General features: G+C 40.4%; 1 protein-coding gene across 4 annotated transcripts in view; it reads left to right on the top strand.

Annotated features, from left to right (window-relative positions):
- CDH10 (cadherin 10) overlaps positions 1-11033 on the top strand; it is a 208802-nt gene extending 197769 nt beyond the window's left edge. For 2 of the 4 annotated variants that reach the window (XM_019483344.2, XM_019483343.2), the window contains exons 11-12: positions 1989-2240; positions 9965-11033. In XM_019483344.2, the coding sequence (XP_019338889.2) occupies positions 1989-2240; positions 9965-10458 (746 nt within the window). In that variant the 3' untranslated portion in view covers positions 10459-11033. The remainder of the gene's footprint in view (positions 1-1988; positions 2241-9964) is intronic. The other 2 variants (XM_019483346.2, XM_019483347.2) reach the window with 2 other exon arrangements.
- The last annotated feature ends 3154 nt before the right edge of the window (positions 11034-14187 follow it).

Raw genomic sequence — 14187 nt, 5'->3', positions numbered from 1 at the left:
GAACACCTTACACAGGAGAGGAAATTTAAAATGACAGCTCTCTGACTTCCTGGAACAGCCTCTAACTACTATGCCACTACTTAGGCCATGTGTAGATGAAACGAGGAGCATGTGTGCATGGCACTTTAAAGTGGGTTAAATGCTTTTGCACCACTTTAATTGTATTGGTATTTGCACGTGTTGGTGGCATATTGAACAGTAATTCCAGCTGCTGTAGCAAATTCAGCAGCATAATGCATCTTAAATGACTTAAGGCACAGCAAACTAAAACTCCTCCTAGCAGCTTGCCCTCCCCTCCCTGCCACCAGAGAGGCAGGTAAGTTCAGGTGTGTGCACAACACGGGGGTTTCATCTACACATGCCTTTAGACATTATCCAGGACCCTATCCAAGATTCTCCTTTTGAAGATGGCCTACTGGAGGGCAGAGAGAGATAAGTGAGTCTAGAAGTAAAAAAAATCCTACTCCTTTCCACCCACCTTAGTTAATGAATATGAAATAAAAAGTGCAGTGGTTCAGTTTCAATGGGTGAGCTGCAGGAAGAGGAGGAATTTTAGTTTGCTGCCCTACAGCCATAGAGCAAAGCACTGGGCTCCTGAACTGCAGGAATCCCATGCAGGCAGACTGGCAGCAGCCTGGGAAGGTGGGCCCAGTGCTTCCCTTCGCAGCTGTGATTCCCCCCAGGACCACTCGAGCAGAGTGCCTGTGGGCAGGAGCCACCTGGGGCGGGGGGGGGGGGGGGGGGCGCCGCTGCTATGGAGGCAAACACCAGCCCCTGTCCGCAGCCCAGGGACCACTCCACCTGCTAACAGCTTGCCCTCCCCTCCCTGCCACCAGAGGGGCAGGTAAGTTTGGGTGTGTGCACAACATGGGGGTTTTAGGGGCCCTAAACTGAATTCAGTTTATGGCCCCCATTTCATCTACACATGCCCTTATACATTATCCAGGACCCTATCCAAGCTTCTCCTTTTGAAGATGACCTGCTGGAGGGCAGAGAGAGATAAGTGAGTCTAGAAGGAAAAAAAAATCCTACTCATTTCCACCCACCTTAATTAATGAATATGAAATACAAAGTGCAGTGGTTCAGTTTCAATGGAAGAGCTGCAGGAAAACCTGAGTAGTGCCTAACCTATGGCCTTGTGGTTAGAGAACTGTGTTCTGAAATCACTCTCTAGGTGATGGGGGGCCTATAACTTGGTCTGGCACCTTCTAGGCAGATGCCCAAACTACTCACCTAGTAGAGCTAAAACATGATTTTGTTTGGTTTTTTGCATTTTCTCCCTCTTAGCGTCACCTCTTACTAGTATGGTGGCCAATTGCACGTTTATTTATTTTGCTATTCTTTATTACAGGTAAATAACAGTGGTAAAACATTGCACTGAACATACAAAAACATCTCATAGGTACGCTCACTTCTTTAGACTGCTTAGGAATGCAGCATTTAAATTCAAATGTTTAGATCCTTGAGACAATAACTCTTACAAGAAAATTTCAAATTTAGGTGATAAGGATTTCAGTATACTGTGCAACAGGATGTTGAAGGTGTTTTACTCTAGGGAATTGCTTATCTATTTTATAGATGGCATAACTCTTGGTATTAGCAGAAGGCATTTGAATTAAGAATCTTTGAAAAGAATACGTGCATCAGACAAAAAGTGAAAGATATTTTTTCTGGCTTGCTGCAGCTTCACTCAGGAACACTAGCTGTGGTCACTGAATAATTTATGCATTGCATGTGAATAAGCATAACATCATCAGGCTTTGGGGAAGCTGTATAAAGTGGCAAGGGAAAGCATAGATCTAAATAGAAAAAATTACTTTTTCATCACGTTCAAATGGTAACAGAAAAGAAGGATCACTCTAGTGTCAAGGAGTCCCAATTTTCAAAATACTCTAGTGAAACAAAGCATCTGCTATATACAGATAGTTTAACAAGCATTTTACAGTGTTATATTAGATCCTAGCCATATATGTTTTTAACTGTTTTAGATAATACTGCCCGAATTCTGACGAGAAGGAATGGCTTTAGTCGACATGAAATAAGTACCTATTTCCTACCGGTGGTGATATCAGACAACGACTACCCAATCCAGAGCAGTACGGGCACGCTGACTATTCGAGTGTGTGCTTGTGATAGCCAAGGGAACATGCAGTCCTGTAATGCTGAAGCTTTGCTCCTTCCTGCTGGCCTCAGCACAGGTGCTCTGATTGCCATTCTCCTCTGCATCATTATACTGCTAGGTAAGAAATGAGCTAATACTTCAGAGTTAGTCTGCCTGGTGAGTTGTAAGCTATATAACTTTATATGTGTAGTGATTCTGTTTTGTGTGATATGGTTCAAATACAGTGGAAATAAAGATGAGATTATGTATACTTTTATGAACTTCAGTATTCCAAAACCCTATTTTTAGGTGAAAACCAATGGAAGTGTCAGGTTGTTAAATTATTTCAACAAAACTCAGTGTGCAGCTGTTTACAGTGAAGGTGTTCTCTTGAGGCAGGTTTAGGAAGGTTGAATTGCATAGCAAAACTCAAATCTATGAACTGGGACTTGAGTCTTCACGCTAGCTTTTACTAATAGAGAATTTATTTTCAGTCAAATAATTGATTTCTAGGACTTATACCTCTTCACGCATATGAAAACATTATCTTATACCCCTTTCTAATAGGAAATGAGATAGAAGTGATATGAAATGGCTGAGAGAGTACTTGGTATTTTTCATCTTATATACACCCAAGCTTCTGCCTTAATTAGGGAAATAGAATTTCTTCCTTTGTAAACTAGCATAGTTGTGTCTCTCCATCCTGTAGTTCTCCTGAGTGCGTCACAGGTACCCTACACAGTGAGCTGCATATGTTTGTTTAAGCACTTGAACATGAATATTTTTTTTTTGCCTTAACTGTGTACCCGCCTCTTCTTCTGGCTTTGGGATATTCAGAGATGTAAGGGATACTGTACACTTCTCATTCCTCAGTTCCTCTTAACTACCTTGGCTTAATACAGAAGTTCTCCAGTCTGTTAGCTTGATTAACGTCTCATTTTAAAAACCTTCATTTTACTACATTTTTAATGCATTTTTTTCCCCTCTTTTCTCTTTCTTTTTTTCCACTTTGCTCTGACCATTTTTCTCTCTCTGGCATTGGCATGACTTTACTCAGGTTGCTTAGTATAAAGATATGTCCCTCCTGAAAAAGGACTGTGCTTGCCACAGGTGGGTATGCCAAGTGCTTTTGTGGTTTAGGGAATTCTCATATTTCTGGGAAATAAGATATCTGCAAATTATTCAGTTCCCAGTCTCAGGAAGACTGAGAAGATGGGCTCTAGATTCACCTCCTAAATAAACCTATGGTTTTGAAGTGCAAGACAAAGTGCAGGTTCTGGCTTGGTTCAGACTTCCTGGGTATACCAGCTCCCTCTTGAGGAGAACATCTGAGTTCTTGATACTAGAGAAATCTTCATTCGGTGAAAGCAGGCTGGAGATCCGGATAAACTTCCAGGAAAATATCATCATCCCAGAGCTTCTTAGAGGAGGCTGTATTCTCCTTCTCTTCATGAATCACAATGTTGCTTAGAGGCATCAATGTCCTGGCACGGGCACCTGATTGAAGAAAATATATTTAATAGGTACTGAAAAGATGTAAGTACACGCACCCAAAAGACTCCTCTGATTTATGTCAGAGCCTAAGTCAGAAAAGAACTGGTAATCTGCCCATCTTCTGCCCCAACACCAAGGGCTACAGGAATAGTACTATCTCTTCTACTGAGACCTGGTGGGACCTCAATAACTTCCTGCCTGCCTGTCTAGCTTTTTAGTCCTGATATCTCACGTAGTTCCACATTTCATAACATTGAATATTCTCACTGTCCAGCCTGAACTAGAGTCTCCATTTTTTCTTTGACTCTACAAAATCCATAAGCTTCCGATCTTATTCCAATTAGGAAACTATTCAGGTTGGGTACAAGGTATCACTAGTTGAGGTCTCTGTCAGATTGTCTTCTTTTAACTGTAAGGATGACTGCTGTTTTGGACACACTTACCTGTGTGCTTCATATAATGGCCAGGGGAATCCTTTTGGAAAGATGAACTAGCCCTCTAAGGGATACTCTGTTTACATGGCAGCCCTCGGGCTTACTAGAAACAATGACCATAAACTGAAGGAGAGTAGATTTAGATTGAACATCGGGAAGAAATTATTTACAGGGAGAGTTCCCAAAATATGAAATGGGATTCCAAGGGAGGTGGTGCTTTCCTCTACCTTGGAGGTGTTAGAAAAGGGATTAGACAAGCACCTGGCTGGGGTTACTTGACTCCAGTGCTCTTTCCTGCCCAGAGCATGGGGTTGGACTCAATGATTTAATAGGTCCCTTCTGACCCTAGAAATCTATGAAATCTAAATCTATGAAATCTAGACTCCTGTATCATGCTTTCTGATTTTGGCCCACTGGGTGAAGGATTCATGTCCTTTGTAATTCTTCTGGCCACATTCAAAGTGATTCCAGGTATAGGTCCCACTCCCTGGAATCATAGTTGTTAGGGCTGTGCGAGGTTTTCGACCATGTTTTGGATCCGGAGAAGCTTTGGACACTTTGGCGTCCGAACCAGCATGTCTGGATCAAAGCACTGGCTTCTTTAGGCTTTCTGAAACAGTTCAGAAAAGCTTCAGAACCACCTCAGAGATTCAGCCATAGGGTAAAATGGGGAATCAATCACAAATTTTGCCTGTCAGCAGCTTGAGGTGCAGTTCCCCCCCCAAAACCCTGCACCTATCACCTTGAAACTTGGCAGACTTCCTTGTCTCAGCAGGTGTGACCACACCTCCAGTTTTCACCACCCTGTGGTGTAACACATACATGTGACATGAGTTTTTGCTTTCAGGAATTTGGGGTGCAGTTCCCCCCGAGCCCCTGCACTGATCTTTTTGAAACTTGGCATGCTTCATGCTCTCACCCCTGCAAGTTTCATCCAAATCAGACAAAAAACAACAAAGTTATAGATATTTCATTGTACCCTATGGCTGGGTCTCTGAGGCAGCTCTGAAGCTTCGGAGCCACTTCGGCCAGATCAAAGCAGGAACCTGGTCTGGAGCTCTCGATTGGATCACTGGCATCCAAAGCGGCCAGATCCAAAGCCGGATCGAATAGCTGCCTACTTGCACAGGCCTCATAGTTGTCTACTCAGTCCCACAGTCTTTCCTTACACAGCCATCAGCGTTACGTCCCTAGAATAGGAAGGTTCTTCACACAGTCTCCAGAATGGAGGAGCTTCTTGATCCTAATCTGCTGTAGTCCCTTGAAAAGGCATTTGTCCTTCCTCTGGCACTCTACAGACTCAAGGCGCTTCCAGGACCTCATAAAGTGGATGGCTCAGTCTCTAATGAATTTCAGTGGAGGAGGATGATGAGCCCTTGTACGAGTTTATGGAATTTTGTAACAGCCTTACCTAGCAAAATCACCCTCCCCATTATTGACCAGGATTGCATTTCAGGCACTAGTTTTTACATAAGGCTGAAAGACGGTATCATTTCCCTTCCAATGATATAAAATATTTCTGCGTGCCATCTGTATGCCATCTTTCTTAATCATAGAAGCAGCTTTCAAGATGATAAGATGGGAAATTAGGAACTAAAGAGATTGGATTTGATGAGGAAGAAGTCTTAATTCTTTACTAGTTTACAGTTCTGAATATTCAGCTACCACACCTTGTTAGCCTGGTATGATTTTAGAATTTTCTAACTAAATTTGTACCACTGACACTGAATCTTTATCAGTAACTGTGATTTTTGTCATTGAGAGAGTGCTCCTGGTTTCAGGGCTCTGGCTTTCCTAGGGAAGTGCATAGTCTAATGAAGCATCTTCCTTTTGAAGACACAACATTTTGAAACGGTGAGGATTTTCACTCTCTCAATAGCCATCCTATGCTCTTTGAAAATGTATGTAGTGCTAAACCATGAGGCAGAAGTACTACCCTTATCCTAACCAGAAAGGCATCTGCTCTGCCTTTCACATGCCACTGCCCAGAGCTGTGAAGGGAGCACTTGAGTGTCTAAAGAAGAAGTATCTTTCATTGGCAGCCTCTTTAGCTTATCCTTTTTTGAGGCAACAGACTTACATTTCGATGGAGTGGTTAAGGCAGGCAGTCTGCGCTCTGAAGTTCCACTTTCCTTTTTATTTCTTCCTTTGAGAGACCACAACCAAAGTAGTTTGGATTCCTCAGACCGTAGAACCTTCACTGGGATCTTCACAGTAGGAGTAACCCACCTGTAACAGAGGACCATTGTAGGGTAGTCACAAGGCCCTGGAGGCCCCCAAAATCTCCCTTTTCCTTGTTCACCCTGGGAACAATCTTCCCTTTACTCACCCACCATGTGTTGATGTTTCTTTTGGTCTGCAAGGGGAGACTTCCCCAGGGCTTCTGAGGTCTGGTCTTATTACAAGGAATACCTAGAGGTGTGGATCTCTTGCCTTAAGGGCTAATTGCATGGCTCCATACCTCCCCTACACCCCATGCCTCCCAGATTTCAAATCTCCAGTCAGGTGGGACCCTTGTCCTGGTATCTCCAGGACACTCCTGGCTGTTCTTCTCCATTTTTGTTGGGGTTTTAGTCTTCCCTGCCTCCACCCCTCTACTCTGGCTGGTCCTGCAGACCAGGCCCACTGCTTTAGGCCTGGATTCTGGGCCCCAGCCCAACTCTTTGCCTTGAGCCTGCACCAGCAGGGCTCAAAACAAGCACACATCCCTGAAGATACTAATGAGATCTCCAAAAACCACCCCTTAGAGTCTCAGCCCAAACCACCAGTATAAATTACAATGGAAACACTAAGCCCCTGAGCTATAACATAAGAAGAAAAATAAAGGCTCCAGGCCCTTCTGTCCCCAGTTTTCATTGTCTTGTCCCCCAGGCTGCAGAGCTGTTTTCTCCAGCCTCCTTGGGCATTCAGGATCCCTGCATGCCACAACTCTCAGGGCTGGCCCCTTCACCCCAGGTGGCTCAACCCCAGGGCTTATACAGCTGTGGTCTGAGTCCTCTCCCAGTAATGTGATGCCCCAGTCAGCTGACCTGCCTACAGGGCTGTCTTTTAACCCATGCTCTGCCAACTGGTTGTGCTCTAAAAATGCTGCCCTTAAGGGAGCTGCACCACTTTCTAGTAACAGGGCCAGGGTTCTCTGTTACACCAACTCATAAGAAACACTGTGACTCACCTTTACCAGTCTGAGAGTGGGTAGCAGGTAGCAGAAACTCTCCAAACTTTTTTCCATTAGATCCACATGCAAGGCCTCATAGTGAACACCCAAAAAGTCAAACCTAGTTGTAGTTTGGAGTTTAAATGGATATTTTAGAATTTTTCAGCAGACTTTAACTAGTTTCAGACTTTACTGGAGCATATTGCATAGAATGAAGATAATCCTATCACAATTAGACCATGTCTTATTCAGCCTAGAAAAAAATGCCTCCTGCACACTAGAAAATACCTTAGAAGCATGCAGTCATGGTTGTGATCCGTGTATAAGCCTAGAAGAAATCCCCTGGCTCTGGAGGTAGCTGTTACCATGCTGATCAGATCCTCTCTCACTTGGTAAAAGGATCCAACAAATTTCTGCGAAGTGGTTCTGTTTTTTCCCTCAGTTTTCCCAACAATCATTCTGGTAATGTATCTTCTATGTGGAGATTACACTTGAATGCAAGGTCACTTTTTTCTTCCAAGGAAGCAAAGTTACTTATCAACATGGAGCTCAGGGCAGTTCACAATGCTTCTTAGACATCTCTAAACCATATTGCACAGTATCACTTTATCCATTCTTGTAACACCATAACAACCTTACATATTGACGAATGGGCATAAGCTTCTCTTCTTTCCGCCTCCATACATGAAGGCAGTCTTCCTCTAGATCTGGTACATCTGTCACTAGACACATTTCGCAGCCATACACCTTCCAGGACTCCAGGAAACACAAGTGGAGAGTCTTAGCAAGTATCTCTTTTTATATCACTAATGGAAGACCAAGGAACTTAACCTTCAGATTATTTCCTCTGACTGAAGCTATCCATTTACCTCTTGATTCACTGAGGCCCCCTGTACACATTATGGGTACTGTACAATTAACTGGTTAACTGTGCCATTACCTGGAGTCAGCTACACATGCTAAGTAGCAATTACACAATAAAAGCCACAGTCAGCTCTAAAATTATACCTTGAAAGTATGTACTAACTTTACAGCTGATTGCTATCAAACTTTAATTTTCACATGTAGCAGGGCCTCCCCTGTGGCTGGGGGGCTCCCAGCTCCCTGAACCATATCCAGCATAAAACCCCTGAGTCCTAGAGATCATGGCAGCCCCAATTCTGAGGGTCAAGGGGTTTCGCCTAGGAGTATCTGGGGTACTGGAAACTCCTGGGGCCAAAGGATTGCTGTAGGGATGATCCCCTCACCCTGGGGCTGTGGAAGCCCCCCTCAGGACTATAATATTGCTGTAATCGTCTGGCCCCAGGGGTGCATGAGGTATATCCATGACTAGGAGCCCCTCAACTAGGGTGCATATGGCTCCCAGTCATGGGAGTTTGTCTCTTACTGCTGCAGGTAGAGCCTGGCATTGGACTCCTTCTGCACTGGCAATAAGACACAATGGGTTCTTAATGTATGGCATGGCACGAAGCACTTCTGTGTGAATTGTGTATTAGATCCCATCACACCTTTACTTGTATATGTAGAGGGGACCTAAGAGTCTAGGGGAAGACTCAAGCTATAATCATATGCAATACTCTTTTCATCCCATAGTCAGGCAAACCTTTACCTTCCCACTGAATCTTTTAATTCTACAAAAGTGCTGCACAGGAGAGAGAGAGGACTGCATAACTAGATCTTCTCAGTCCAGCTGACATGAGACAAATCAGTTTCCCAGGCCTCGGCATTGTAGCAGTGAGGTACATTTTTTTTACAAGACTTGATTGCTGCTTCTTTACTTCTACCAGAATAGAGGGGAAGATACTTCATCCAGGTTTACACAATCTGCACCTTACAGTCTGGATTCTGGATGTCTCTTCAGCAAAAATATTCATGTGTTCATCTTCCATCAAACATTCATACATAGTCGGAAAGACTCTACCGGTTTAATTTACCTTATTTTTGTGATAATGCTATGCAAGTACTCTCTTTCCCCAGAAGGTCCTTTTTATTCTAAATGGAAAACATTAAAAGAAGTATAAGGGGGGAAAATGTTTTTCACTGTTAGTTGTCTCACTTTTACTTCACTTTTTTTTCCTCTTTCCCTCCTTCCCCAACTTTTTTTTTTTTTAAGTGTGAGAAATCTTGGAAATACACAATTAAAAAATTAAATTTTAGAGTTGTGTTTAGAATTGCACATCCAGAACTTCTCATGTTCAAACTTTTCTAATACAAAAATAAAAATTTGTCAAGATTGATATTTTCCTGTTAGGTTTATTTAGTAGGGAGATTAACTAACTTTGTGACTTATATGACAAAAGAAGAATAAACAGTTGACAGACTAGATGCTACATACTAACAACACACACAGACATGAGCTCTTCCCTCCATACAGGAAGGCAGATTACCCCTGGAAACTGGTACATTTGTCATCAGACATATATACCAGACAGCATTCTACTTCAAAGTCATGTGGGAGAAGGGAGGTAATATCCTTAACCTTCAAAGTAGACATGACCAATGTTAGATAATACAAATTCCCTAGGCAAAGTTACACAAGATATTTTAAAAAGGCCTTTTACTGAAAGTACATATGTAGACATGCCAGTGGTTTCATACTACAGTAAGTACTGTAAGTGTGCAAAATATTGTTTTGTCAATCATCAAAGGAGGATTTTATATGTATCAATGACTCAAAAATCAGAACGGAGACATTACAGTCAATCTGTTGTGTTTGTTAAACTTGCCACTGAGAATTTGTTAAACTGAGATCTTTGGTTTATCTGTTCTATTTTTTTTAAGTTATAGTGGTGCTGTTTGCTGCTCTGAAGAGGCAGCGAAAGAAAGAGCCTCTGATCCTGTCTAAAGAAGACATCAGAGACAACATTGTGAGTTATAATGATGAAGGCGGTGGAGAGGAAGACACCCAAGCCTTTGATATTGGCACACTAAGGAATCCTGCAGCTATTGAAGATAAGAAGCTTCGACGGGATATTATCCCTGAAACATTATTTATACCACGGAGGACTCCTTCAGCCCCAGATAATACAGACGTCCGAGATTTCATTAACCAAAGGCTAAAAGAGCATGATATTGATCCCTCTGCACCACCGTATGACTCACTTGCAACATATGCCTATGAAGGAAATGATTCAATAGCTGAATCCTTGAGTTCATTAGAATCTGGTACTACTGAAGGAGACCAAAACTATGATTACCTCAGAGAATGGGGCCCTCGGTTTAATAAGCTAGCTGAAATGTATGGTGGAGGAGAAAGTGACAAAGACGCTTCTTAACCTACAATACAATATGGTTTTGGTTCATTTAAGAGGAAGTAACCTTACAGACACCTTCTCCACTCAACAATATTTAACAATCAGGAAGATTTTCCTGCCACTCAGCACAATGGTTTTCTTTTTAATATTGATTTCAATTGTTCATTAATGTCATTTATTCTTTCTAGTAGGATGTCACATGGAATATATACAGCATTTTATTTAATCACATTCCAAGAGCCAAAGCTATGGAAATTCAGTGTTGTCCATTTTAGTAAGTAAAAGATACCGTACTTTCAGAATTTTGAACAGGGTGATACTCCCTTAAGCAACCTCATGTACAAGCCGCTTCTGTTAGGTACATGTCTTACCCTTGCAAGTGCAGCTTTTAAGAAGGCAAAGAAGAAAAAAATAATATATCCTGGTTCTGTACATTAAAATTCAAACAAAATGTACATGTGGTGTTAATAAGTGTGATATGCAGCTGGTTTAAAAAAAAAGTTTGTGCAACTTCATTTCATCAAATTCTATCTGCCAATGTTTTATATTTATATTTTTGTATTTATTTTTAAGAAATAAACCAGTTTTTACAACTATATTGTTTCCTGCCTGGATGGTCTGGGAAATGAAACAATGGATCACCAGTGGAAGGAGTTGCAAACTCAGGTTTATAGAGATTTGGGGACAGTATTGTTTTATTCTATCCCTTTCATATAATATTTGTCCCTTCTTAACAAAATGTCACCAACATTTTAAGGTGCTTGTGTTCACAGGAAAAAGGAGGTGGCAGATTACGGGATTTAAGTATTTGCTTGATCTTAAGTGAATGTCTTTATTAACCAGAAATAAGAAGGGAAGCCACACCTATTGGCAAAATTTGTTCATTAGTTTTGTCCAGGAAATAGTGGCCAATGTTACATCTGACATACATAACTTAGTTCTAAATTACATGAATAGAACAGTCCTACCAAACTTCAGAATACAGTCTGGGAGATATTAGGCCCCAATTCTGCATCAGGATAGGCCCCAATTCTTCCTCAGGATATATTAGTATAAATCCCTGTGTTCATGCAGCATCCCATTAAATTCAGTGGAACCAAAAATGGCCAATATGTAAAGATTTGTTTAAAAAAAACTCCTTTCTTCTTTAATAAAGCAATTTACTTAATTGATGGCAAAGCTATATAGCTCATTAGACTGTAACTCATTGCAAATAGGATATTGATCTTAAAAGGAGACATATTGACAAAACTGAAAATATCCTCTGTCTACAGAGCAGGGGCATTATCACCAACATTACAAGCATGCTTCAGCTGAATTCTTTGTGCTTTTTAGAGGGTACATGTATCCTCAGAAGCGATCATATTACAATGAGAAACACTTAAGTGATTAGAGAATAGAATAGGGGCACACGGATTATGGTGCCCTTACTGGCTTAGGTAAACAAATTCCATATAATCTAATGCAAAAATGCAATCTGAGGTTCCTAAAATATTTTTAAGGAAAAACATTTTGTAAAATTTTAACAAATGAAGATTGTTCTGTAATGACAAGAAAGACAACATAAATTTAATTTCAAATTGCTACAAACACAAAAGTAGCCAAAAGGCTGAATTCAAAATCTGTCTTCCATCTACAGCAAAATTGACACCAACAAGTCTGTAGTTAATGACATGAATGCAATACATACACACTAGTCCATAGAGGAAATGAAGATATATAAATGAAGCATGTAGAACTTCTCAAAAACTACAGATTCTTGCTGTCTCCATGAACAGTCAGACTTATGGTTGTGTGAATCCATCTATCACTTATATATGCAGCTCATGAGAAGGAAGCCCAGCATTTTTTTTTAGTAAACAGTAAATCCCTCTTTAAACTCATCAGACATGAATTAACAAAAATCTAAACTATTTTGATATCCATGTTAAGATTTGTTTCCTCTGTCAATGCATACAAATTGAAAACATGTCCCTTAATGAAAATCATGACACAGTTGTTGAATACCAAAATATATGGAGTAGAGAATTAAATAGTAATATTTGATAATAGTCATGCAACCATGAACACACAAACACATAAAAGAAAAGATTTAATATACTGCTATTGCTTGACAGGAAGCATATTAGTCATAACTCTATTGTGGAGGCTATAGAACATAGCTATTAAAAATATCTGCTTTCCACTATTGCTTAAATCTTAGGATTTTTTTAAAAGAAAGTATAAGTATTCCCATCATTTGATTGATGATTCATAATAAATGTGACCTATTACTTTCATATGAAGACACCCTTGTTCAACTATGATATTATCAAGTGAAGATAATAATATCATTTTTTTTTCCTTGATACTTCAGGTAAAGTTAAAAACATACATATTACAATCTCAACATTATAATCTTTTTGAATGGGAGTTATGCAAGTAAAATCAACTCCCAGCATAGTGAAAATAGACATCAGATCACTCAATAAGCATAGTATAGCCAAAATACATGCAGAAGAAAGTAAGAAACTAGTAACTGCCATAGCCATGTCTAATTAAACACAATCACATTTGAAAAAAAATCACGTAGCTGTGCAGTTTTGTTTATTAGGAATCTGTTGTCTCATGACAAAAATGCTCACATGATCATAAAGAAAACTAGGCCAACAAAACAAAAATACATTCCAAATGCAATGAAGGTGGGATTACCAGATTTTGAACTTTTGTTCCCAGAGGTTTTGTCTACATGTGCATTTAAGTGTGCACATTAAACTGGTTTAGGCAGGCATCTCCACGTGCAGGCATTGAAGCACATTAACGCCGTGTGTAGACTGACTTCAGACTAAAGCTAGTCTCAAGTCAGTCGATACACAGTGTTAATGCACTTTAACACATCTATACATTCATTAATGTGCTTTAACTGCATTTGCAGGTATCAAATTTAGGCGTGACGAGCCTAAGTTCACCATTTTTAATGTGCACTAAGGGTGCACACTTGTAGATGCGTGCTCTTAATACACATTATCTTAAGCTAATGCACATTAAAGCAACACATATAGACATGTCCAGAAAGCACAATTCTTGACACCCTCCACCATGCAGCTGTGTATCATAGGAAGTAGTGGAAAAAATGATGGGTCAAAAGGAAGGTAGGTCATTAAGACAATCTTATTTTTATAGTGTGATGAACAAAATGACAACATTCACTGATCATTTCTATCTGGTAGGAGATTTGGTAGATAAACTTCCAGATATGGAATTAAGAAAAGCCTGGAGGAGGAGAAGGAGATAAAAAGTAAATAAAGTACCACACAAAAACATTAAATAAAAAGAAAAAAATGCTGCACAGTTCTATCCATATCCATAAGTTACCACTTCCAAATGTAGATACCTATATCTGGGAACTTCTCCCTTGCCATAAAGTACAAAAATTGTTCTCTATATCCCTCAGACCAGCTATCTTTTCAATTTATCCCCATCTGTACACAATCTCACCCCTTGGTCTGAAAAAAAAAAATCTTTGTCTTAGGCTTCGGACTTAACCAAAAAGCACTTGTCATTGCTGCTATCACTTCTACCTATCATTTCTAATAGTATCCAGGCACTAATGCTCATCTCTATTCCAACAATGATGTTAGTCTTTTTCCACAGACATCCATTTTCTCTTGTGCTATCATGCAAAATTCCAGTAGAATCTCTAAATCAGCCGAACTATCCTCTTTCAAATATCTTTTTAAAGCTATCATCTAGCATGACAATTGCATAATC

Source organism: Alligator mississippiensis, chromosome 5 (assembly GCF_030867095.1).
Source record: "Alligator mississippiensis isolate rAllMis1 chromosome 5, rAllMis1, whole genome shotgun sequence".
NCBI lineage: Eukaryota > Metazoa > Chordata > Crocodylia > Alligatoridae > Alligator > Alligator mississippiensis.
Note: the sequence above shows the minus strand (reverse complement) of the source record. Positions and strands in the feature narration are given on the sequence as shown.